Consider the following 23,776-nt stretch of genomic DNA (forward strand, 5'->3'; position numbering starts at 1 on the left):
GCCTGTATATAAATGCTTGTTGAAACAAGACATGTATAATCAGGGAAAACAGGCATGCTATGAACATGGTAACACAAACTAAGTGCTTTTGCTCACATTAACAGTGTTCGGTCAGATTCTGACTTTAACAGAACTCCTGTCATGTTCACATCAGGTTCAGCTACTGCTACTTTGGAGTCGGGTTAAGTCGCGTTAATATGTGCCGTGAGCGACTGTGTAATTTGACCTTTTTTCATTCAAACCTTGTCTAGGACTTTGGTCGTTAGCTATTCAGGGGTAATATGTAGCTGTGCTTAGCCTTGCAGGCTCAGCCCCAACAGAAGAAAAGCACTCGCCTCTTCATATTTTACACTGCCGTTAGGTTATATGCTATCAGTTCATCATGTTATCTTATTGCTTGTGGAAAGTGGTACCTGTAAATGGTATCATGCATTTATTGTAAGTTGTGGCATATACTGGTGCAGCAGTGACATACCATTAGTCACTTTAAAATATCTGCATCACTCAAGTCATCCGTATGAGCTACAGCCTAAAAAGGAAAACAAATCTGACTAACTATCCTAACTTATTTTCCACATTCTCTCTCTTTCTCTCTAGGTCTCTACAGGAAGCAAGGAAGACTTGATGACTGACTATTTCACCAGAAGTCCTGCCGCCTCAGTTCCCACTATCAGAGATCAGGTGGCTCCCACCAGCTTTGTCTTGCCCACTGTACAAACATCCAACCAAAGACCTGGCCAGAGCGTGAAGCCTTCCCCTCGCCAACCAGTGGGCCAGTCTCCATCCTCATGCCCGCCCCTCGGCCAGAGAACCAGCCAATCATTGAGCCGTGCCTTCAGCTTGGCCTCAGCTGATTTGCTGCGTTCTAGTGGACCAGACAGTTTCCGCGGAAATGAGACCTCTCCTGGCCAATCAGATGTGGTAGTTCGACGGCAAGGAGGAGGAGTAAACGGGAGAGAACGGCCACTCTCTGCCCGTCTGGCTGGTCCAACCAAACAAATTGGAGATGGCAGCTTCCTAAACCAACCCATTCACCACTCATCCTCTCTGAATCTGCAGACGGAAAGATACAAAGAGCGAGAAAGAGAGAGAGGGAGGACTCCTGCATCCCAGAATGGCCCGTCCTCATCCTCTTCCTTTCATAGCCATGGCGAGGTCGCCATGGTTACTCCCACAAGGGCTGTGCCAGCAAAACCGCCTAATGAGGCCTCTGAGGAAGGGGAGGTGTTAAGAGAGGGACAGTCGGATGACTCCTCCCACTTAAAGAAAGAAAGTGAGACCGCGACATGTAGCTCTGTTGAACGCCCAAAAAGCACACCAGCATCCCCTGACCCCAACAACGACCCCCAAACAGTATGGTATGAGTATGGTTGTGTCTAAAAACCTGGAACCAAATACTCTTAACTTCAGTCTGCATGAGCTAGATGCTGGAGCTGTGTGAACTGAGTTCTTTGTCTTGTGGATAAATCTTGGAACTTTTAAGCCTGTGGTCAAACGTTGTTCCAACACAGCAACAGTCACAGGAAGTATATGGGCATTTAAAAACTCAGCATGAAGGACTAAAGTTTGTATTTTCTGGTACAAACTTGTATATGAACCAAACCAGATCCCAAACACCTGCTGCCAACATGGCTGATAAAAACAGTCAGTGGGGAAGCTTTCTTAAGCTAAGGAGCTGCCGGATTTCAGCTATTCACAAACATCACGTCATAGCCCAACTACTGGATCTGTGGTGTCGGTTCTAATATCATTATCATAATCTAGAAGTGACTCTCAGCGGCAGATGCAATATATAGGGATTAAGATATGAACTTCACACTAAAGTCTCTGACAATGCTTGAAATCATGAAGCTTTGCTTGTTTGTTATCAGCATGTTGAGCTTGATCCAGCAAACCACCTATGTCCATATGATGGACTTTTCTCTTGGGCAACAAAGCTGCCAAAGGAGCTGTTTTTTTTAAATGGTGTTTCCATTCTTGACTGTATTTGAGGCAAATTGTGGATGTTTTGACCAGATTGTGATCCAGATGTTAATACTTTTTTAAAGCATTCCAATTTGAATATCTATTGAAATGGAGATGCAAGCTGCAGTGTCTGAAGTCTGAGAATACATAACACTTACAGCCCAGTTGTGGACACGACACTATGGGCAATGGGCTTTGTCTATGAGCTGGAACTCTGACTGCACAATGGCTGGCCCTGCAAATGTTTACCTGTCTGCCAGCGTTTCTGGAGAATTGTTGACAATGAATTAGCCCTCACCAAGACTGAGTGAACTAAAGTTAAGATGACCAGAAGCACGAGAGCAACTGAATGTATTAGATTTACCCTCCCTTTTTCTCACCTCTTCTCTGTTACTGAAACACTGAAAGAGGAATTACAGAAACCTGGGGGTTCTTGCAAAGGGAGAGGATTCAAGTGGAATAGAAAAGGGTGTAAAGATAGAGAGAAAGTAGGTTAGAATAAATAGAGGGATACTGCGATGGACACAGATGAATTGACAGATAAAGGGATGGATAGAGTGATGGGAGGATGAACAGATAAACAAGACAGAGATGGAGGGGCCCCACCCATTTAAATTATAGTCTTTCTCCCTCCATCTTTAGATTCTGTCCCAGCATGCAACACTGTGACACTTTACTGGAAATGTTGCTCTGTCCAAGCCAACACTAGATTCAATAACACACACGCACACACACACACACACACACACACACACACACACAATATATGTAATGATGAAGGCACAGACATTGTCCTTCAGGGGGTTGGTTGTGGCTTTTCTAATTGTTGAAGTGGACTTAATTTACACTTGTGTGCATACACATGCATTGACACACACACTCCGCTGAGTAACCCACAGTGTACTGATGCATGCTAAGTAAACCCACAGTTTTAGGCGCTGCACAACAGACAGTGAGGGCGATGGATTCTGAGCCTGGAACCACTGTGATCTGGATATTTTTAGTTGTGCCTATAATTTATTAACTGTGGCAATAGTTTTTATGAGAATAAATGAATACACAGTGTTTAGCAGCTTATTCTATCTATATGTGCACATAGAATAGAAAGCTTTATTGTCATTGTACCCTGTACAATGAGATAAACACACTTAACTTTAGCACATATGCTATGCTGTTAGTAAGCATAGCTAATGAGTAGGCATTTGCCATCTGCTTCCATCTTCTATCTGTGATGCCCGCACCAACATTAGGTGATCATTGTGTGTGTGACCAGCTATATGCATTTGATTGTTGTACTGCTATAGTCTGAGTTTACTTGCTGCAAGCTGTGTAAGCAAGCAATGACGCACCATATTCTATTTATTTGAGGCTCAAGTGAAAAACTGAGATCAGATGTAGTTTGTGTGTTTTAGCTCAGACATTCCAGATTCCCTTACATTTGCAACACCAACAAAGGTGTTTTCTGAACACCTTTGTGTGCTAAATTTAGCAGATAATTAAAACTCAACATCCATAAATCACAATCCATTTCACAATTATCATATAAATAAGAACAAATAAGTAAGAAATTCAGTTGTTCGACAGAATGATCAGATGGAAATGTCCAAAAACAATACAACAAAATAGTCCCTTATGTGAATTTTGACCACTTAATGTATCTAATATAACCTTAGATATTAAAGGGACAGCTCGTCAGTGTAATAGCTGACAGATATATAATGGTTCACACTTTATTTATCGTCATATGGCACAAACCTTAGAAGTAAATTTGATATGTTATTAAGTCAGCCCAGCTAATATTCTTAGACTTCTCTCAACCACACCTGACCTAAACTGACATGTTAAACATCATGTTTTACGCTCAGCGGCACAGTCTAACAAATTATTAAGTTCCCACAAAGACACCTTGATATGAAGTCACTTTTCCTTAGGTTTAATACTTTTATTCTTGACCGAAGGTCAAACATGAGTCACAGGTCTCCTGCAAACACAGGTGATTTTGTTTTCAGAGTTGTCATCGCTGGTTGTTTACACATATGTGATGTATTCTGTGGTGAACAGAGTGAAGAGGAAGATGATGGAAATTAATATGTGTTCCTTGGAAAACAAATTTGAAAACTCACAATAGTGACACTGATCCACTGACGTTATGTCTGTACTGCTTTAAATACACATCTGACCTTCCTGCATTAGAAATGATTGACAACAAACATTCCTGAAAGCAGCAGAGTGAGGAGGAGGAAGATTGGAGTTGTGAAAATGAAGTCCATCACTAAACCTTATGCTAACATTCTGAACAAAAAGCAAATGACAATATGCAACAAGCTAAATTATTTTACCTGTAACATTTGTACATGATGTCAGATTTTATAAACAAGTAAAATGACAGAAGACATGGGATACATTTTGTAAAATCTTCTGGAACTTAGCTTTGAAAATGTTTGTTGATACCAAAACAAATTTGTGTAAACTGGTTAAACCCTGTGATTCCACTAAAGCTTTGATAGATGTAGATTTGTTTCAATACTTCAGAAGTTTATAAAGTAGTGAGATGATGTGACATGATGTGAAACACTGTAGGATGATCCTGTTGATAGTTTACCTGTTTTCAGTTGGTGTGTGTTGTCTTTGTTCTGCCTGTACACTTCATCACTGTTTCTTAAAGATGTGTGTCTGTTTATGTCAGTTTCAGTTTTCAAATGTCGAAATGGGAAAAATAATTATTCACAGAAGCAATTTTCTTATTATTGTAACACACCATCGCACACACACTTTATCCAAGTGTTTTTCATAATGCTACTGTTATTGGCTTTCTGGGAGGTGTGCGTGTCTGGCCTGTTTATATCTTTCTGCTTTGCTGACTACCTGTTTTTTGACCAGTCCACCTGCCTTACTGTTCTAAACGGTGGCATCCTCCTTGTATGACACCTCTGTGATCCCTCACTCTTGGTTTATGTGTCTTAGCACCTTTGTGCACACTTAACTGAAATAAAAGAAGAGCTGCTAGGCAGCGTCACATGAGGGAAGTGAAAGCAGAAGGTGAAGTGGAACTGACGTCACAGACGCTCTAACTGGAATAACTGCTACTGTAACTGAGGAGGCTGATGTTATTCAACTCAAAAGCATTTTCTAATAAAGATCTCTAATATTGAACTGATGCTCTTGTGGCTGTCTGCTTTTTGAGTGACTTTTTGTTTAGGGCAGGTGCTCCTCACATGTGCTGCTTAAAGCCAGCAAGAGCTGTGTGTATATTGGCCCACATGTACAGTTGCAATCAGAAATATTCAACCCCCCAAAGATTTTAAGGATTTATCAATTAAAGTAGACAGAATCTTGTTCTTGGATCAAGATTCTGCTTCGGATGCCTTCTTCATGAGTTGAGTGATACAGAAAATCAACACGGAAAATGCATGATGTAGTATTTGTGTGTAGCAGTATATTTTGTTAAGATAGCCATGTCACAATTATTCAACCCCTATATAAAATTGTTTTTAAAGGTGTCTGACAGTTTTTTTTGTCCTAAAGTTGAGTTGAAACATTATTAAGCCTTTGGGAACTCTATACTGATCCTTCATTTGCTTCAGCTGTGATGCATATATAAACCCCACCCATGAAGGTATTCAAGGTGAGTTGCAATCATGGGAAAGACAAAGGAGCTTACACAAAAGCTGAGAAAGGAGATTATTTCATCACACCTTAAAGGCCTTGGGTAGAAGAAGAATTCCCCAAAAAATTATATTCCAAGAGACACAATTGGTAACATTATAAGGAAGTTTACAACTGATGGAGCAGCTTCAAACATGCCTGGCCGTGGAAGAAAGCCCAGCATTTCATCAAGGACCCTCAGCAACTTAGTCAGAACAACTCAGATAAACCCCTGTGTGACTACAAGACACCTACAAGATGACCTGATGAAGGCTGGTACAAGTGCTGCAGTGGCAACAATAAGACATGCACTGAATAATAAAGGACTTAATGGCCGGCTCCAAGACGCACTCAGCTCTTGACCACAAGCAACATCAAAAGTCAAAGAGAATATGCCAGGAGGAATTTGGATAAGCCTACAGGGTTTTGGGTGACAGTTCTATGGACTGATGAAACCAAACTGGAACTGTTTTGACGTATGGACCAGCACTATGTCTGGCGTATGAAAGGCCAGGCTTATGACCAGAAGAATACCATCCCCACAGTCCAGCATGGAGGTTGGTCAAAGATGATGTTGGGCTGTTTTTCTGTGGCAGGAACTAGCAATCTTTGTTTTGTACATGGCATCATTGATTCAAAGAAATACCAGGCCATTTTTAAAGAGGAATGTGATTCCTTTTGTTGACAAATTAAACCTTGGTGATCATTGGACTTTCCAGCAAGACAATGATCCAAAGCAAAATCTCCAAATCCACCAAAGCTTGGTTGAGAAAAAGCTCCTGGAACGACCTGGAGTGGCATTCACAGTCACCAGATTCAAATTTGATTGAAAATCTTTGTTGGGATTTAAGAAGGCAGTAGCAGCATGGAAGCCATCAAACATCACTGATCTAGAGGCATTTGCACTTGAAAAATGGGCAAAGATTCCAATCGAGAGGTGTAAGAAGCTTGTCTGCACTAACCGAAAACAAGTTATAAAAGCTAGAGGATGCGCCACAAAGTACTGAAGCTGGGGGGTTGAAAAATACTGCACATGCACATGTGTTGAAAGAGTTACATTTTTCATTTGAACTTCACAGTTAAGTCAACTTCTGTTGTCAAAATAACTAAAATACGCATCAATAAATATCTTTTGTTGTTTGATGAGGTTTTTTTGTCATTTATTGTCATTATCTGTCATCCACATCACTATAATGTCTATGGAGGTGAGGGGGTTGAATATTTCTGATTGCAACTGTATACGTTAATACAGAGCAGTATTCAATATGAATGCATGTTTAATTGGCTTAAGTACTGTTGTGAAAAATTAGGTAGACTTGATGTTGGCCAACTCTTTATAACCATAAAATGTGATTATTAAAATAAAATTATTTTTTTAAAAATAATACAATTATAAACTAGGGCTACGTTGTAGCACTGGCGGGCCCGAGCACCCGCACGTTGAAGCCTGTTGCGGTTGGTGGAGAGAGCGATCGATGACCAAGCGCATGTCTCCGCGTTGCATCCATTTTGCGCTCTGCGGCAGTAGGTTTGCCAGTAGGTGGCGCCATCACTATTATTACACACAGACATATAGATCTGTTCAAGTAGCCGCTCTGATATAGCGTGAGCAATTTTGTGTCAATTGGACAATTTTACCACAACGTAATTTTCACACTGATTAGTAGGTGGCGCTATGACCCTGAACTAATATTTATATGTGGAGCTGTTCAGATCAGTATTGTGATTATAGGTCAGTAGTTTGGAGCCGGTTGGATAATGCAGAGCGGATTAACAAAGTACTTCCTGTTTCCTGGCGAATCAGTAGGTGGCGCTATTACACTGAGGAAATATTGACACATAGAGCTGTTCAGGCTTGTACTATTATCATGTGACAGAAGTGTGGTAGTGATAGGACAATGCACAGTGGACTTATGAAAACATCGACTCGTCTGGCAAAGAATGATCCTTCGCCAAACATCAATGTTTACATGGTTTGAGGAAATGTCACAATTCTGACCTTGATCCAATGACTTGACTGAGGTCATTTGAGCTGAATATTGTAAAGCAGCCAGGAGCAGTTCATCAAAATATAAAACATGTCACTTCCTGTAGCCACCAGGGGGCGCTGTGATTTCAAATCATGATTTCTGTGTAGCTGTCATCAGGCCGGGACTCTTGTCTTACATGTCTAGTTTGGACTCGATTGGACCATGCATGTTCGAGATACAGATGCTCGTGTTTTGATGGCGTTTATTCAAACTTTGACGCCACGCCATGGTCACACGGTGTGATGGAAAAAAAATCCCTTAGTCACTTTTTTTCTTAATCTTGTTTTGATGACACTCATCTGAATTTGAAGTTGATCAGATGAAAGCTCTACGACAAGTACATCAAAGAAAAAATATGGAATATGATCAAAATGGCCACTAAAGTCAAACTGGCGGGCTTCCTGTTGCGTTATTCATAATGCACTGATGGACTTTTTTGTGCATTTAGTCATGATACACAATAGTCTATGTTTTTTTTGAGGATCGGTGAATGCTAAATGAGGGGCTTTTCCGTAGGTGGCGCTCTTGAGCCATTTTGCCACGCCCTTTTCAAAATACTCCAGAATACGTAAATTTACTCCGCCTTCGAATTTGCTGCAAACTCCTACAACTTTTTGAGCACATTAAAGCCCTCAAAACAGGTTGATCTGAGGAGGTCTGTTTTAGACAGAGTAAAAAGGTGCTGTTTTAAATTATCCTTGGGGTATTTTTACCAAAATATTTTACAGACATTTCATTAAGACCCCAAGGAACCATATCAACTGTGGTGAAATGGAAATAATATGTCCCCTTTAAAGCGAATATGTCCCCTTTAAGCGTTTTCGTGTGTCATGGTGAGCTGATTCGACGCCCCGCCACAGTCAGACGGTGTGTCGAAAAGTTGTTTCTTTGATAACTTTAGATCTCCATCTTGTTGTGATGCCACCCGTCTACATTTTAAATTGATGTGATGAAAGCTCTCCGAGTAAAACATAAAAACATAACACGTCTTAAAAACAAGACATTTCCTGTTGCCACCAGGGGGCGCTGTGATACTAAGTCACAATTTCTGCACCGATGTCTTCTGGTCGCGACTCTTGTCGTATGTGTCTAGTTTGGACTCAATTGGACAAAATATGTCTGAAATATGGAAGCTTGTGTTTTGATGGCGTTTCATCAAACTTTAACGCCACACCACGGTCAGACGGTTTTGCTAAAACGTAATCCTTCAATAACTTTAGATCTCCAATTTGTTGTGATGACGATCGTCTAAATTTGAAGTTGATCTGATGAAAGCTGTACGACAAGTACATCAAAGAAAAAATATGGAATATGACTGAAATGGCCACTAAAGTCAAACTGGCGGGCTTCCTGTTGCGTTATTCATAATGCACTGATGGACTTTTTTGTGCATCTAGTCATGATACACAATAGTCTATGTTTTTTTTGAGGATCGGTGAATGCTAAATGAGGGGCTTTTCCGTAGGTGGCGCTCTTGAGCCATTTTGCCACGCCCTTTTCAAAATACTCCAGAATACGTAATTTTACGCCGCCTTCGAATTTGCTGCCAACTCCTACAACGTTTTGAGCACATTAAAGCCCTCAAAAAGCCAATGAGTTTAAACAGAGAAAAATAATAATAATAATAATAACTAGGGCTACGTTGTAGCACTAACGGGCCCGAGCACAGGCAATTTCAAGTCTGTTGCGGTCGGGGAAGAGAGAACGTTCGATGACCAAGCGCTCGTCTCAGCGTTGCATGCATTTGCGCACTGCTGCAAGATAAACGCTTCACTTCCTGTAGCCAGCAGGTGGCGCTATGATTTTAAGTCATGGTGTCTTTGTTGATGTCATCAGGTCGCGCTTCTTGTCTTACATGTGTAGTTTGAACTCGATTGGACCAAATATGTCCAAGATACAGAAGCTTGTGTTTTGATGGTGTTTAGTCACATTTTGACGCCTCGCCACGGTCACACGGTGTGGCGAAAAATTGATCTTTCAATAACTTTAGATCTCCATCTTGTTGTGATGACACTCGTCTAAATTTTCAGTTGATCTGATGAAAGCTCTCCAAGAAGTACTTGTAAATAAAAAACATGGAATATGGTCCAAATCGAAAATGGCGGGGTTCCTGTTGCGTTTTTCCAATTGCTCCGAGCGCGTTTTTTGTGCATCTGGTGATGATACACAACTGTCTTCAATTTCGTGAGGATCAGTGAATTCTAAATGAGGTGTTTCTCCATAAATGAGGGGAAGCTCCGTTGGTGGCGCTGTTGAGCCATTTTGCCACGCCCATTCTTTAAAACCATCTGAATATCTTCAAGGGAGGGGGGCTGATGATACACACATGTAGTTTGAGGGAGATGGACCCATGAACACGGAAGTTAAAGCGTTTTCGTGTGTCATGGCGAGCTGATGTGACGCCCCGCCACAGTCAGACAGTGTGACGAAAAGTTGTTTCTTTGATAACTTTAGATCTCCATCTTGTTGTAATGACACTCGTCTAAATTTTCAGTTGATGTGATGAAAGCTGTACGAGAAGTATATCAAAGTAAAAGATTATGGAATATGACCAAAATGGCCATGAAATCGAAAATGGCGTGCTTCCTGTTGCGTTTTTCATATTGCTCCGGCGCGTTTTTTGTGCATCTGGTGATGATACACAACTGTCTTCAATTTCGTGCGGATCAGTGAATGCTAAATGAGGTGTTTCTCCGTAAATGAGGGAAAGCACCGTTGGTGGCGCTGTTGAGCCATTTTGCCACACCCATTTCCAAATACCCCAGAATACGTAAATTTTCACGAGGCCCATAATCTGCCCTATAGATGTTGAATGCATTCTGTAGTGAGAACACATTCAAGCACATGTCCTACACCTCCATGAGAGGGGGGAGGGGTGAGAAGGGGGAGGGATGAGAGGGGTGAAAGGGGGTGGGGTAAGATGGGGGCGGGGTGAGAGGGGGGCGGGGCCTTCAAAACAGGTTGATCTGAGGAGGTCTGTTTTAGACAGAGTAAAAAGGTGCTGTTTTAAATTATCCTTGGGGTATTTTTATAAAAATATTTTACAGACATTTCATTAAGACCCCAAGGAACCATATCAACTGTGGTGAAATGGAAATAATATGTCCCCTTTAAAGCGAATTTGTCTCCTTTAAGCGTTTTCGTGTGTCATGGTGAGCTGATTTGACGCCCCGCCACAGTCAGACGGTGTGTCGAAAAGTTGTTTCTTTGATAACTTTAGATCTCCATCTTGTTGTGATGCCACCCGTCTAAATTTTAAATTGATGTGATGAAAGCTCTCCGACAAATAAATCAAAGCGCACGATGTACAAAAACAAGACATTTCCTGATGCCACCAGGGGGCGCTTTCCTTTTAAGTCATGATTTCTAGGTAGATGTCTTCCGGTCTCGACTCTTGTCTTATATGTGTAGTTTGGAGTCGATTGGACAAAATATGTCTAAGTTACAGAAGCTCGCTTATATTGGCGTTTAGTCGAACTTTGAGACCTCACCACGGTCACACGGTATGATGAAAAGTTTAAATATTGATAACTTTAGATCTTCATCTTGTTTTGTAGAGTGTCATCTAATTTTTAAGTTGATCTGATGAAAGCTCTCCGAGTAGTACATAAAAACATAACACGTCTTAAAAACAAGACATTTCCTGTTGCCACCAGGGGGCGCTGTGATTCTAAGTCACAATTTCTGCAGTGATGTCTTCTGGTCGCGACTCTTGTCGTATGTGTCTAGTTTGGACTCAATTGGACAAACTATGTCTGAAATATTGAACCTTGTGTTTTGATGGCGTTTCATCAAACTTTAACGCCACACCACGGTCAGACGGTTTTGCTAAAACGTAATCCTTCAATAACTTTAGATCTCCAATTTGTTGTGATGACGATCATCTAAATTTGAAGTTGATCTGATGAAAGCTGTACGACAAGTACATCGAAGAAAAAATATGGACGATGACCAAAATGTCCACTAAAGTCAAACTGGCGGGCTTCCTGTTGCGTTATTCATAATGCACTGATGGACTTTTTTGTGCATCTAGTCATGATACACAATAGTCTATGTTTTTTTTGAGGATCGGTGAATGCTAAATGAGGGGCTTTTCCGTAGGTGGCGCTCTTGAGACATTTTGCCACGCCCTTTTCAAAATACTCCAGAATACGTAAATTTAAGCCACCTTCAAATTTGCTGCAAACTCCTACAACTTTTTGAGCACATTAAAGCCCTCAAAACAGGTTGATCTGAGGAGGTCTGTTTTAGACAGAGTAAAAAGGTGCTTTTTTAAATTATCCTTGGGGTATTTTTACCAAAATATTTTACAGACATTTCATTAAGACCCCAAGGAACCATATCAACTGTGGTGAAATGGAAATAATATGTCCCCTTTAAAGCGAATATGTCCCCTTTAAGCGTTTTCGTGTGTCATGGTGAGCTGATTTGACGCCCCGCCACAGTCAGACGGTGTGTCGAAAAGTTGTTTCTTTGATAACTTTAGATCTCCATCTTGTTGTGATGCCACCCGTCTAAATTTTAAATTGATGTGATGAAAGCTCTCCGACAAATAAATCAAAGCGCACGATGTACAAAAACAAGACATTTCCTGATGCCACCAGGGGGCGCTTTCCTTTTAAGTCATGATTTCTAGGTAGATGTCTTCCGGTCGCGACTCTTGTCTTATATGTGTAGTTTGTAGTCGATTGGACAAAATATGTCTAAGTTACAGAAGCTCGCTTATATTGGCGTTTAGTCGAACTTTGAGACCTCACCACGGTCACACGGTATGATGAAAAGTTTAAATATTGATAACTTTAGATCTTCATCTTGTTTTGTAGAGTCTCATCTAATTTTTAAGTTGATCTGATGAAAGCTGTCCGAGTAGTACATAAAAACATAACACGTCTTAAAAACAAGACATTTCCTGTTGCCACCAGGGGGCGCTGTGATTGTAAGTCACAATTTCTGCACCGATGTCTTCTGGTCGCGACTCTTGTCGTATGTGTCTAGTTTGGACTCAATTGGACAAAATATGTCTGAAATATGGAAGCTTGTGTTTTGATGGCGTTTCATCAAACTTTAACGCCACACCACGGTCAGACGGTTTTGCTAAAACGTAATCCTTCAATAACTTTAGATCTCCAATTTGTTGTGATGACGATCGTCTAAATTTGAAGTTGATCTGATGAAAGCTGTACGACAAGTACATCAAAGAAAAAATATGGAATATGACCAAAATGGCCACTAAAGTCAAACTGCCGGGCTTCCTGTAGCGTTATTCATAATGCACTGATGGACTTTTTTGTGCATCTAGTCATGATACACAATAGTCTATGTTTTTTTTGAGGATCGGTGAATGCTAAATGAGGGGCATTTCCGTAGGTGGCGCTCTTGAGCCATTTTGCCACGCCCTTTTCAAAATACTCCAGAATACGTAAATTTAAGCCGCCTTCGAATTTGCTGCAAACTCCTACAACTTTTTGAGCACATTAAAGCCCTCAAAACAGGTTGATCTGAGGAGGTCTGTTTTAGACAGAGTAAAAAGGTGCTGTTTTAAATTATCCTTGGGGTATTTTTACCAAAATATTTTACAGACATTTCATTAAGACCCCAAGGAACCATATCAACTGTGTTGAAATGGAAATAATATGTCCCCTTTAAAGCGAATATGTCCCCTTTAAGCGTTTTCGTGTGTCATGGTGAGCTGATTTGACGCCCCGCCACAGTCAGAGGGTGTGTCGAAAAGTTGTTTCTTTGATAACTTTAGATCTCCATCTTGTTGTGATGCCACCCGTCTAAATTTTAAATTGATGTGATGAAAGCTCTCCGACAAATAAATCAAAGCGCACGATGTACAAAAACAAGACATTTCCTGATGCCACCAGGGGGCGCTTTCCTTTTAAGTCATGATTTCTAGGTAGATGTCTTCCGGTCGCGACTCTTGTCTTATATGTGTAGTTTGGAGTCGATTGGACAAAATATGTCTAAGTTACAGAAGCTCGCTTATATTGGCGTTTAGTCGAACTTTGAGACCTCACCACGGTCACACGGTATGATGAAAAGTTTAAATATTGATAACTTTAGATCTTCATCTTGTTTTGTAGAGTCTCATCTAATTTTTAAGTTGATCTGATGAAAGCTGTCTGAGTAGTACATAAAAACATAACACGTACCAAAAACAAGACATTTCCTGTTGCCACCAGGAGCGCTGTGATTGTAAGTCACAATTTCTGCACCGATGTCTTCTGGCGGCGACTCTTGTCGTATGTGTCTAGTTTGGACTCAATTGGATAAAATATGTCTGAAATATGGAAGCGTGTGTTTTGATGGCGTTTCATCAAACTTTAACGCCACACCACGGTCAGACGGTTTTGCTAAAACGTAATCCTTCAATAACTTTAGATCTCCAATTTGTTGTGATGACGATCGTCTAAATTTGAAGTTGATCTGATGAAAGCTGTACGACAAGTACATCAAAGAAAAAATATGGAATATGACCAAAATGGACACTAAAGTCAAACTGGCGGGCTTCCTGTTGCGTTATTCATAATGCACTGATGGACTTTTTTGTGCATCTAGTCATGATACACAATAATCTTTGTTTTTTTTGAGGATCGGTGAATGCTAAATGAGGGGCTTTTCCGTAGGTGGCGCTCTTGAGCCATTTTGCCACGCCCTTTTCAAAATACTTCAGAAAACGTAAACTTGCGCACATTTGTAATTTACTGTACACTTTAGAAACTTTTTGAGCACGTTAAAGCCCTCAAAAAGCCAATTCACTGAGCGAAGAAAAATAATAACTAGGGCTACGTTGTAGCACTAACGGGCCCGAGCACAGGCAATTTCAAGTCTGTTGCGGTCGGGGAAGAGAGAACGTACGATGACCAAGCGCTCGTCTCAGCGTTGCATGCATTTGCGCACTGCTGCGATATAAACGCTTCACTTCCTGTAGCCAGCAGGTGGCGCTATGATTTTAAGTCATGGTGTCTTTGTTGATGTCATCAGGTCGCGCTTCTTGTCTTACATGTGTAGTTTGAACTCGATTGGACCAAATATGTCCAAGATACAGAAGCTTGTGTTTTGATGGCGTTTAGTCACATTTTGACGCCTCGCCACAGTCACACGGTGTGGCGAAAAATTGATCATTCAATAACTTTAGATCTCCATCTTGTTGTGATGACACTCCTCTAAATTTTCAGTTGATCTGATGAAAGCTCTCCAAGAAGTACTTGAAAATAAAAAACATGGAATATGGTCCAAATAGAAAATGGCGGGGTTCCTGTTGCGTTTTTCAAATTGCTCCGAGCGCGTTTTTTGTGCATCTGGTGATGATACACAACTGTCTTCAATTTCGTGAGGATCAGTGAATTCTAAATGAGGTGTTTCTCCATAAATGAGGGGAAGCTCCGTTGGTTGCGCTGTTGAGCCATTTTGCCAGGCCCATTCTTTAAAACCATCTGAATATCTTCAAGGGAGGGGGGCTGATGATACACACATGTAGTTTGAGGGAGATGGACCCATGAACACGGAAGTTAAAGCGTTTTCGTGTGTCATGGCGAGCTGATGTGACGCCCCGCCACAGTCAGACAGTGTGACGAAAAGTTGTTTCTTTGATAACTTTAGATCTCCATCTTGTTGTGATGACGCTCGTCTAAATTTTCAGTTGATGTGATGAAAGCTGTACGAGAAGTATATCAAAGTAAAAGATTATGGAATATGACCAAAATGGCCACGAAATCGAAAATGGCGTGCTTCCTGTTGCGTTTTTCATATTGCTCCGAGCGCGTTTTTTGTGCATCTGGTGATGATACACAACTGTCTTCAATTTCGTGCGGATCAGTGAATGCTAAATGAGGTGTTTCTCCGTAAATGAGGGAAAGCACCGTTGGTGGCGCTGTTGAGCCATTTTGCCACACCCATTTCCAAATACCCCAGATTACGTAAATTTTCACGAGGCCCATAATCTGCCCTATAGATGTTGAATGCATTCTGTAGTGAGAACACATTCAAGCACATGTCCTACACCTCCATGAGAGGGGGGAGGGGTGAGAAGGGGGAGGGATGAGAGGGGTGAAAGGGGGTGGGGTAAGATGGGGGCGGGTTGATCTGAGGAGGTCTGTTTTAGACAGAGTAAAAAGGTGCTGTTTTAAATTATCCTTGGGGTATTTTTACCAAAATATTTTACAGACATTTCATTAAGACCCCAAGGAACCATATCAACTGTGTTGAAATGGAAATAATATGTCCCCTTTAAAGCGAATATGTCCCCTTTAAGCGGTTTCGTGTGTCATGGTGAGCTGATTTGACGCCCCGCCACAGTCAGACGGTGTGTCGAAAAGTTGTTTCTTTGATAACTTTAGATCTCCATCTTGTTGGGATGCCACCCGTCTAAATTTTAAATTGATGTGATGAAAGCTCTCCGACAAATAAATCAAAGCGCACGATGTACAAAAACAAGACATTTCCTGATGCCACCAGGGGGCGCTTTCCTTTTAAGTCATGATTTCTAGGTAGATGTCTTCCGGTCGCGACTCTTGTCTTATATGTGTAGTTTGGAGTCGATTGGACAAAATATGTCTAAGTTACAGAAGCTTGCTTATATTGGCGTTTAGTCGAACTTTGAGACCTCACCACGGTCACACGGTGTGATGAAAAGTTTAAATATTGATAACTTTAGATCTTCATCTTGTTTTGTAGAGTCTCATCTAATTTTTAAGTTGATCTGATGAAAGCTGTCCGAGTAGTACATAAAAACATAACACGTCTTAAAAACAAGACATTTCCTGTTGCCCCCAGGGGGCGCTGTGATTGTAAGTCACAATTTCTGCACCGATGTCTTCTGGTCGCGATTCTTGTCGTATGTGTCTAGTTTGGACTCAATTGGACAAAATATGTCTGAAATATGGAAGCTTGGGTTTTGATGGCGTTTCATCAAACTTTAACGCCACATCACGGTCAGACGGTTTTGCTAAAACGTAATCCTTCAATAACTTTAGATCTCCAATTTGTTGTGATGACGATCGTCTAAATTTGAAGTTGATCTGATGAAAGCTGTACGACAAGTACATCAAAGAAAAAATATGGAATATGACCGAAATGGCCACTAAAGTCAAACTGGCGGGCTTCCTGCTGCGTTATTCATAATGCACTGATGGACTTTTTTGTGCATCTTGTCATGAGACACAATAGTCTATGTTTTTTTTGAGGATCGGTGAATGCTAAATGAGGGGCTTTTCCGTAGGTGGCGCTCTTGAGCCATTTTGCCACGCCCTTTTCAAAAAACTTCAGAAAACGTAAACTTGCGCACATTTGTAATTTACTGTACACTTTAGAAACTTTTTGAGCACGTTAAAGCCCTCAAAAAGCCAATTCACTGAGCGAAGAAAAATAATAATAACTAGGGCTACGTTGTAGCACTAACGGGCCCGAGCACAGGCAATTTCAAGTCTGTTGCGGTCGGGGAAGAGAGAACGTTCGATGACCAAGCGCTCGTCTCCACATTGCCTGCGTTTGCCCTGTGCGGCAAGGAAGATCGCTCCACTTCTTCTGGCCAGCCGCTGGTGCTGAACTAGAGGTAAGTAACCTTGAAACTATCCAACATAACCTATTGCTTTATCTATCATCATATGCTTACATGCCTCAAGTTTTTTGTAATATGTAATTGTTATAAAAGTTACCGTTTATTTATCACGTCTAATGAACAGATTGAAGCAAGATAACTCGACAGTCTTGTTTTGGTTTTGACATTATTTTTTTTAATGAGTTACTATCAATACGCTACACGTTTACGTTTCATGTGATAGTAACTGTTTCACCAATATTCTGATACAGGATGGTATATCCGCCATTACTATTTTCACATTGTTTATTTAGTCTGTCATGGAGTTGTAGAGTGAATTAGACAGTAGTGATAACATTATAATGTCCACACATCAGTGTTGTAAACACTTCTCCAATTAATTATATAATTATGTTTTCACACTGAGGGAAGTGGAGAGACTTGATGTGGACTGTTATCAACAGCTCTGTGGGAGATCATCACCTTGAATATTACAGATGAGGTAGAAAGACATTTTATCTATGTGTACAATGTTGTATTTCTTTGTCACGTTTTATCAAAAGCGATTTAAAGTATGTGCATTTAACCATTAGGATACAAACCCAGACCCTAGTACATCGGTTCTAGCTGAAATAAGTAGTGCTTCATAAACAACACAAAACATTCATAACAGTACGCTTCTGCTCCTCATTAATGCAGCTCCTGATGTCCCCAGCAGCAACATGGTGGAGATCTGCAGCTTCATGCTGGTCAACTGGAAGACAACTGATTAAGATTAAAAGATTAAGATTAAAATCCATTTATTCATCCCAAACACATGCACAGACATGCAAAGGCACACTCATGCAGGTAGGGAAATTTAATCGCTGCTTTTTACCCATCTGGTGCAGGACACACAGAGCAGTGAGCGACCATGTACGGCGCTCGGGGGAGCAGATGTTGGGGGAGTGAGGTGCCTTGCTCATGGGCACTAGAGAGGGTAGGGAGACTCTTGGATTTTTGGACAGATCAATCCAGGTTCGACTTTTGTTGTCTCTCCATGGAGTCGAACCAAAGACGAACCAGAGACCTTCTCTGCCCATAGTCCAAGTTTCTGCCACTCGACCACCGCCTCTCCTCATGCATCATCAAACTAGTAATCTACACATCATTCCATGCGTTGCTCCCTTAACTACAGATGGCCTGCGAATGTCATGGAGTTTTACAGTGAATTAGACAGTTTAGGTATGATTTTAATCTCCACACATCAGTGTTGTAAACAGTTCTCAAATTAATTATAGAATTATGTTTTCACACTGAGAGAAGTGGAAAGACTTGATTTGGACTGTTATCAATAGGTCTGTGGGAGATTATCACCTTGAATAGTACTGATGAGGTAGAAAGACATTTTATGTATTTGTACAATGTTGTATTTCTTTCAGCACTTTTATCAGAAGGGACTTAAAATATGTACATTTCACCATGAGGATATAAACCAAGACCACAGTACAACAGTTCTATCAGAAATCTGTTGTGCTTTATACACAACACAAAACATTCTTTAACAGTGCGTTTTTTCTCTTCATAGATGAAGAACTGCAGCACCTGATGTCCTCAGCAGCAACATGGTGGAGATCTGATTTGATACACTTTAGATAAGAACCCAGTGTTTTATATTTCTGCTTTGCCATAAGAGACAGAACATGGTCATCACAGCTGTGTCCTTCAGGCTCGTCTGTCCCTAATAAAATGATAGGAAACATGAAAGTGATCGTCATTATTGTAGAGGAAGAGTTACATATGAACAAAGTGTGTAATCTTATTTTCTGTGGATATTCAACTGTGTATTTGAATATGCTTTTGGATTAAAACGTGCACTACCATGACAATGAATGTACAGTATGGAGTTATTTCACATTCAAAGTATTGCATATATTATTTAATACACAATGTATTATGTGCAGTACTTTGCCATGGTTGTTTGTAATTAATGAAAAGAGGTCTGTACCTGAAGTCGGTGTTCAATGTGGTTGAATTCCAGTTGTCTCATGCTGGACATGCTAGAGAAAATTTCAACATAAATATACAAATGTGTAAAGTCATACATGTGCCAGGTTAAGTCCTTAACACACTTTAAATGGTAAAAAAGGAAGTGTATTACTTCAAAGTTAAACAGATCATAATCATTTCAGCTTAGGAAATAGTTAGTGTACATCAGCATCAAATTCTCTATTACACTGTCTGTTCTAATAAAGATACAAGGCTATAATTTATTTATATTTAACAGAACAATTCAGTGAAATCTGCCTGAGATTACAATGTAAACAGTGCAGGCAGCAGAACGTTTAGCTTTCTCTGTAAGACATCATAACAATACTCTGAATAAAGAGCTTTGGAAGTTGAATTCCCCTTTAAACATCTGCTCTTAAAATACAGATGTGACTTTAAATACGCACGTTTCAATTGATCACTGTAAGTCTGTTTCAGTAGAATAACTAACTGTGTAACATTGTCAAGTCAAATGCCTTGGCGAGTGAAACCATTTTATAGCAATAGATATCCTGATGGAGCTAATTCACCGGACACACACAGTCTCCTGTCTCAGATTTAACCTCATAAACTAACGCATGCCACTGCTGGGCGGACCTACTCATGTCGGTTCATATCGGTGTGTGTCGGTAATAGTGCCGTTCGCATTAAACAGGAGTTAATGCCCCAGATCGGAGTTCGTATTTAGCCTCCATGCTAACGGACGTTAGCTCGAATGCATGGTACTAAAACACCCTGCGAATCACTTCTACACATCTAAATAAAATACTGAGCTTGACTTACCACAGAAACGGGAGCGCAGACGTCTTTAACGTGTCCGTCAGCAGAACAAGCAAAACATCAAACTGTGTTATTCATCCGATACTGAGTGGGAGGTTTCGAAAGTCTCGAGTTGTGTTCAATGACACAGGAAAAAGTAAGGAGAAGGGAGGGCGCAGCTCACTGTGACGTCACGTAAATTTCAAACCACTATATCGCTTATTATAGCGATATAGAGGTAGTTACGAAAAAGTTCACCCCCTCAGAGTTTTAATGAAGGAAGAACATAGCGATTGAGACTAAAACCAAAGTTTGAATAATGCTGTAAACAGGTTTAATTCTACTCTAAAATTGGGCATTTTAACATGGGATTCAATGGGACTCTCTCCGACGAGCTGATGAACTTTCAAGCCATGCCATTAATAAACCGCATGATAAAAAGTCACAATAATCTTATGGCTACATTATCAATGTCTTGAGACCCATTAAACAAAGTTTGACATGGTTTTGCATATTGGATGAGCAGGAATACATCAGAGTGTCAGCTATACATTTCCTGCTGCCACCAGGGGGCGCTGTCATTTTAAGTCACGATTTCTGTATAGATGTCTTCATATCGCAACTATTGTCTTATGTGTCTAGTTTGGACTTGATTAGACAAAATATGTCCAAGATACAGAAGCTCGTGTTTTAGTGCGTTTCACCGAAGTCTCATCAAACTTTAGCGCCACGCCACAATCACACGGTTTGACGAAAAGTCGATCTTTCAATAACTTTAGATCTTCATTTTGTTGTGATGACAGTCGTCTAAATATTAAGTTGATTTGATAAAAGCTGTACGACTAGTATATAAAAACATAAAACGTGACAAAAACAAGACTTTTCCTGCTGTCACCAGGGGGCGCTGTCACTTTAAGTCACGATTTCTGTATAGATGTCTTCATATCTCTACTCTTGTCTTATGTGTGTAGTTTGGACTCGATAGGACAAAATAAGTCTGAGATATAGAAGCCCGTGTTTTGATGGCGTTTAATCAAACTTTAACGCCACACCACGGTCAGACGGTTTTGCTAAAACGTAATCCTTCAATAACTTTAGATCTCCAATTTGTTGTGATGACGATCGTCTAAATTTGAAGTTGATCTGATGAAAGCTGTACGACAAGTACATCAAAGAAAAAATATGGAATATGACCAAAATGGCCACTAAAGTCAAACTGGCGGGCTTCCTGTTGCGTTATTCATAATGCACTGATGGACTTTTTTGTGCATCTAGTCATGATACACAATAATCTTTGTTTTTTTTGAGGATCGGTGAATGCTAAATGAGGGGCTTTTCCGTAGGTGGCGCTCTTGAGCCATTTTGCCACGCCCTTTTCAAAATACTCCAGAATACGTAATTTTACGCCGCCTTCGAATTTACTGCAAACTCCTACAACTTTTTGAGCACATTAAAGCCCTCAAAAAGCCAATTCATTTAAGCTAAGAAAAATAATAATAATAATAATAATAATCATTTCAATTTCAATAGGGCCTCCCACCGATTTCGGTGCTCGGGCCCTAACTAGGGCTACGTTGTAGCACTAACGGGCCCGAGCACAGGCAATTTCAAGTCTGTTGCGGTCGGGGAAGAGAGAACGTTCGATGACCAAGCGCTCGTCTCCACATTGCCTGCGTTTGCCCTGTGCGGCAAGGAAGATCGCTCCACTTCTTCTGGCCAGCCGCTGGTGCTGAACTAGAGGTAAGTAACCTTCAAACTATCCAACATAACCTATTGCTTTATCTATCATCATATGCTTACATGCCTCAAGTTTTTTGTAATATGTAATTGTTATAAAAGTTACCGTTTATTTATCACGTCTAATGAACAGATTGAAGCAAGATAACTCGACAGTCTTGTTTTGGTTGTGACATTATTTTTTTTAATGAGTTACTATCAATACGCTACACGTGTACGTTTCATGTGATAGTAACTGTTTCACCAATATTCTGATACAGGATGGTATATCCGCCATTACTATTTTCACATCGTTTATTTAGTCTGTCATGGAGTTGTAGAGTGAATTAGACAGTAGTGATAACATTATAATGTCCACACATCATAGTTGTAAACACTTCTCCAATTAATTATATAATTATGTTTTCACACTGAGGGAAGTGGAGAGACTTGATGTGGACTGTTATCAACAGCTCTGTGGGAGATCATCACCTTGAATATTACAGATGAGGTAGAAAGACATTTTATCTATGTGTACAATGTTGTATTTCTTTGTCACGTTTTATCAAAAGCGATTTAAAGTATGTGCATTTAACCATTAGGATACAAACCCAGACCCTAGTACATCGGTTCTAGCTGAAATAAGTAGTGCTTCATAAACAACACAAAACATTCATAACAGTACGCTTCTGCTCCTCATTAATGCAGCTCCTGATGTCCCCAGCAGCAACATGGTGGAGATCTGCAGCTTCATGCTGGTCAACTGGAAGACAACTGATTAAGATTAAAAGATTAAGATTAAAATCCATTTATTCATCCCAAACACATGCACAGACATGCAAAGGCACACTCATGCAGGTAGGGAAATTTAATCGCTGCTTTTTACCCATCTGGTGCAGGACACACAGAGCAGTGAGCGACCATGTACGGCGCTCGGGGGAGCAGATGTTGGGGGAGTGAGGTGCCTTGCTCATGGGCACTAGAGAGGGTAGGGAGACTCTTGGATTTTTGGACAGATCAATCCAGGTTCGACTTTTGTTGTCTCTCCATGGAGTCGAACCAAAGACGAACCAGAGACCTTCTCTGCCCATAGTCCAAGTTTCTGCCACTCGACCACCGCCTCTCCTCATGCATCATCAAACTAGTAATCTACACATCACTCCATGCGTTGCTCCCTTAACTACAGATGGCCTGCGAATGTCATGGAGTTTTACAGTGAATTAGACAGTTTAGGTATGATTTTAATCTCCACACATCAGTGTTGTAAACAGTTCTCAAATTAATTATAGAATTATGTTTTCACACTGAGAGAAGTGGAAAGACTTGATTTGGACTGTTATCAATAGGTCTGTGGGAGATTATCACCTTGAATAGTACTGATGAGGTAGAAAGACATTTTATGTATTTGTACAATGTTGTATTTCTTTCAGCACTTTTATCAGAAGGGACTTAAAATATGTACATTTAACCATGAGGATATAAACCAAGACCACAGTACAACAGTTCTATCTGAAATCTGTTGTGCTTTATACACAACACAAAACATTCTTTAACAGTGCGTTGTTTCTCTTCATAGATGAAGAACTGCAGCACCTGATGTCCTCAGCAGCAACATGGTGGAGATCTGATTTGATACACTTTAGATAAGAACCCAGTGTTTTATATTTCTGCTTTGCCATAAGAGACAGAACATGGTCATCACAGCTGTGTCCTTCAGGCTCGTCCGTCCCTAATAAAATGAGAGGAAACATAAAAATAATCAGATCATAATCATTTCATCTTAGGAAATAGGTAGTGCACATCATTTTCAAATTCTCTATGAACACTGTCTGTTCTAATAAAGTTACAAGGCTATAATGTATTTATATTTAACAAAATAATTCAGGGAAGTCTGCCTGAGATTAACGATGTAAACACTAGTAGACACGGTTATTTTTCACTGTAACACGTGACAGGACATCAACACCGTGACTCTGAATAAAGAGCCTTAGGATACGTAGTGCTCCTTTTCACAGCTGCTGTTACAATGTGTAGCAAGTGCTAAATCTCCATTAGTATAATAGTAATGAAAATCACCCTTCACATAATT

General features: G+C 40.4%; 1 protein-coding gene and 1 long non-coding RNA gene across 3 annotated transcripts in view; one reads left to right on the plus strand and one right to left on the minus strand.

The window, feature by feature from the left end:
* Nucleotides 1-5,122, plus strand: part of ccdc88c (coiled-coil domain containing 88C) — a 49,904-nt gene extending 44,782 nt beyond the window's left edge. For both annotated transcript variants that reach the window (XM_062397529.1, XM_062397530.1), the window contains exon 31: nucleotides 598-5,122. In XM_062397529.1, coding sequence (XP_062253513.1) covers nucleotides 598-1,380 — 783 coding nt within the window. In that variant the 3' untranslated portion in view covers nucleotides 1,381-5,122. The remainder of the gene's footprint in view (nucleotides 1-597) is intronic.
* Nucleotides 5,123-18,775: 13,653 nt separating this feature from the next.
* On the minus strand, nucleotides 18,776-20,166 carry LOC133962091 (uncharacterized). The gene is made up of 3 exons (XR_009922076.1): nucleotides 19,996-20,166; nucleotides 19,172-19,223; nucleotides 18,776-18,904 (listed from the first exon to the last, which is right to left on the minus strand). It is a non-coding gene; the product is annotated as an uncharacterized LOC133962091 (long non-coding RNA).
* Between the last annotated feature and the right edge of the window lie 3,610 nt (nucleotides 20,167-23,776).

This window comes from Platichthys flesus, chromosome 10 (genome assembly GCF_949316205.1).
Source record: "Platichthys flesus chromosome 10, fPlaFle2.1, whole genome shotgun sequence".
Lineage (NCBI taxonomy): Eukaryota > Metazoa > Chordata > Actinopteri > Pleuronectiformes > Pleuronectidae > Platichthys > Platichthys flesus.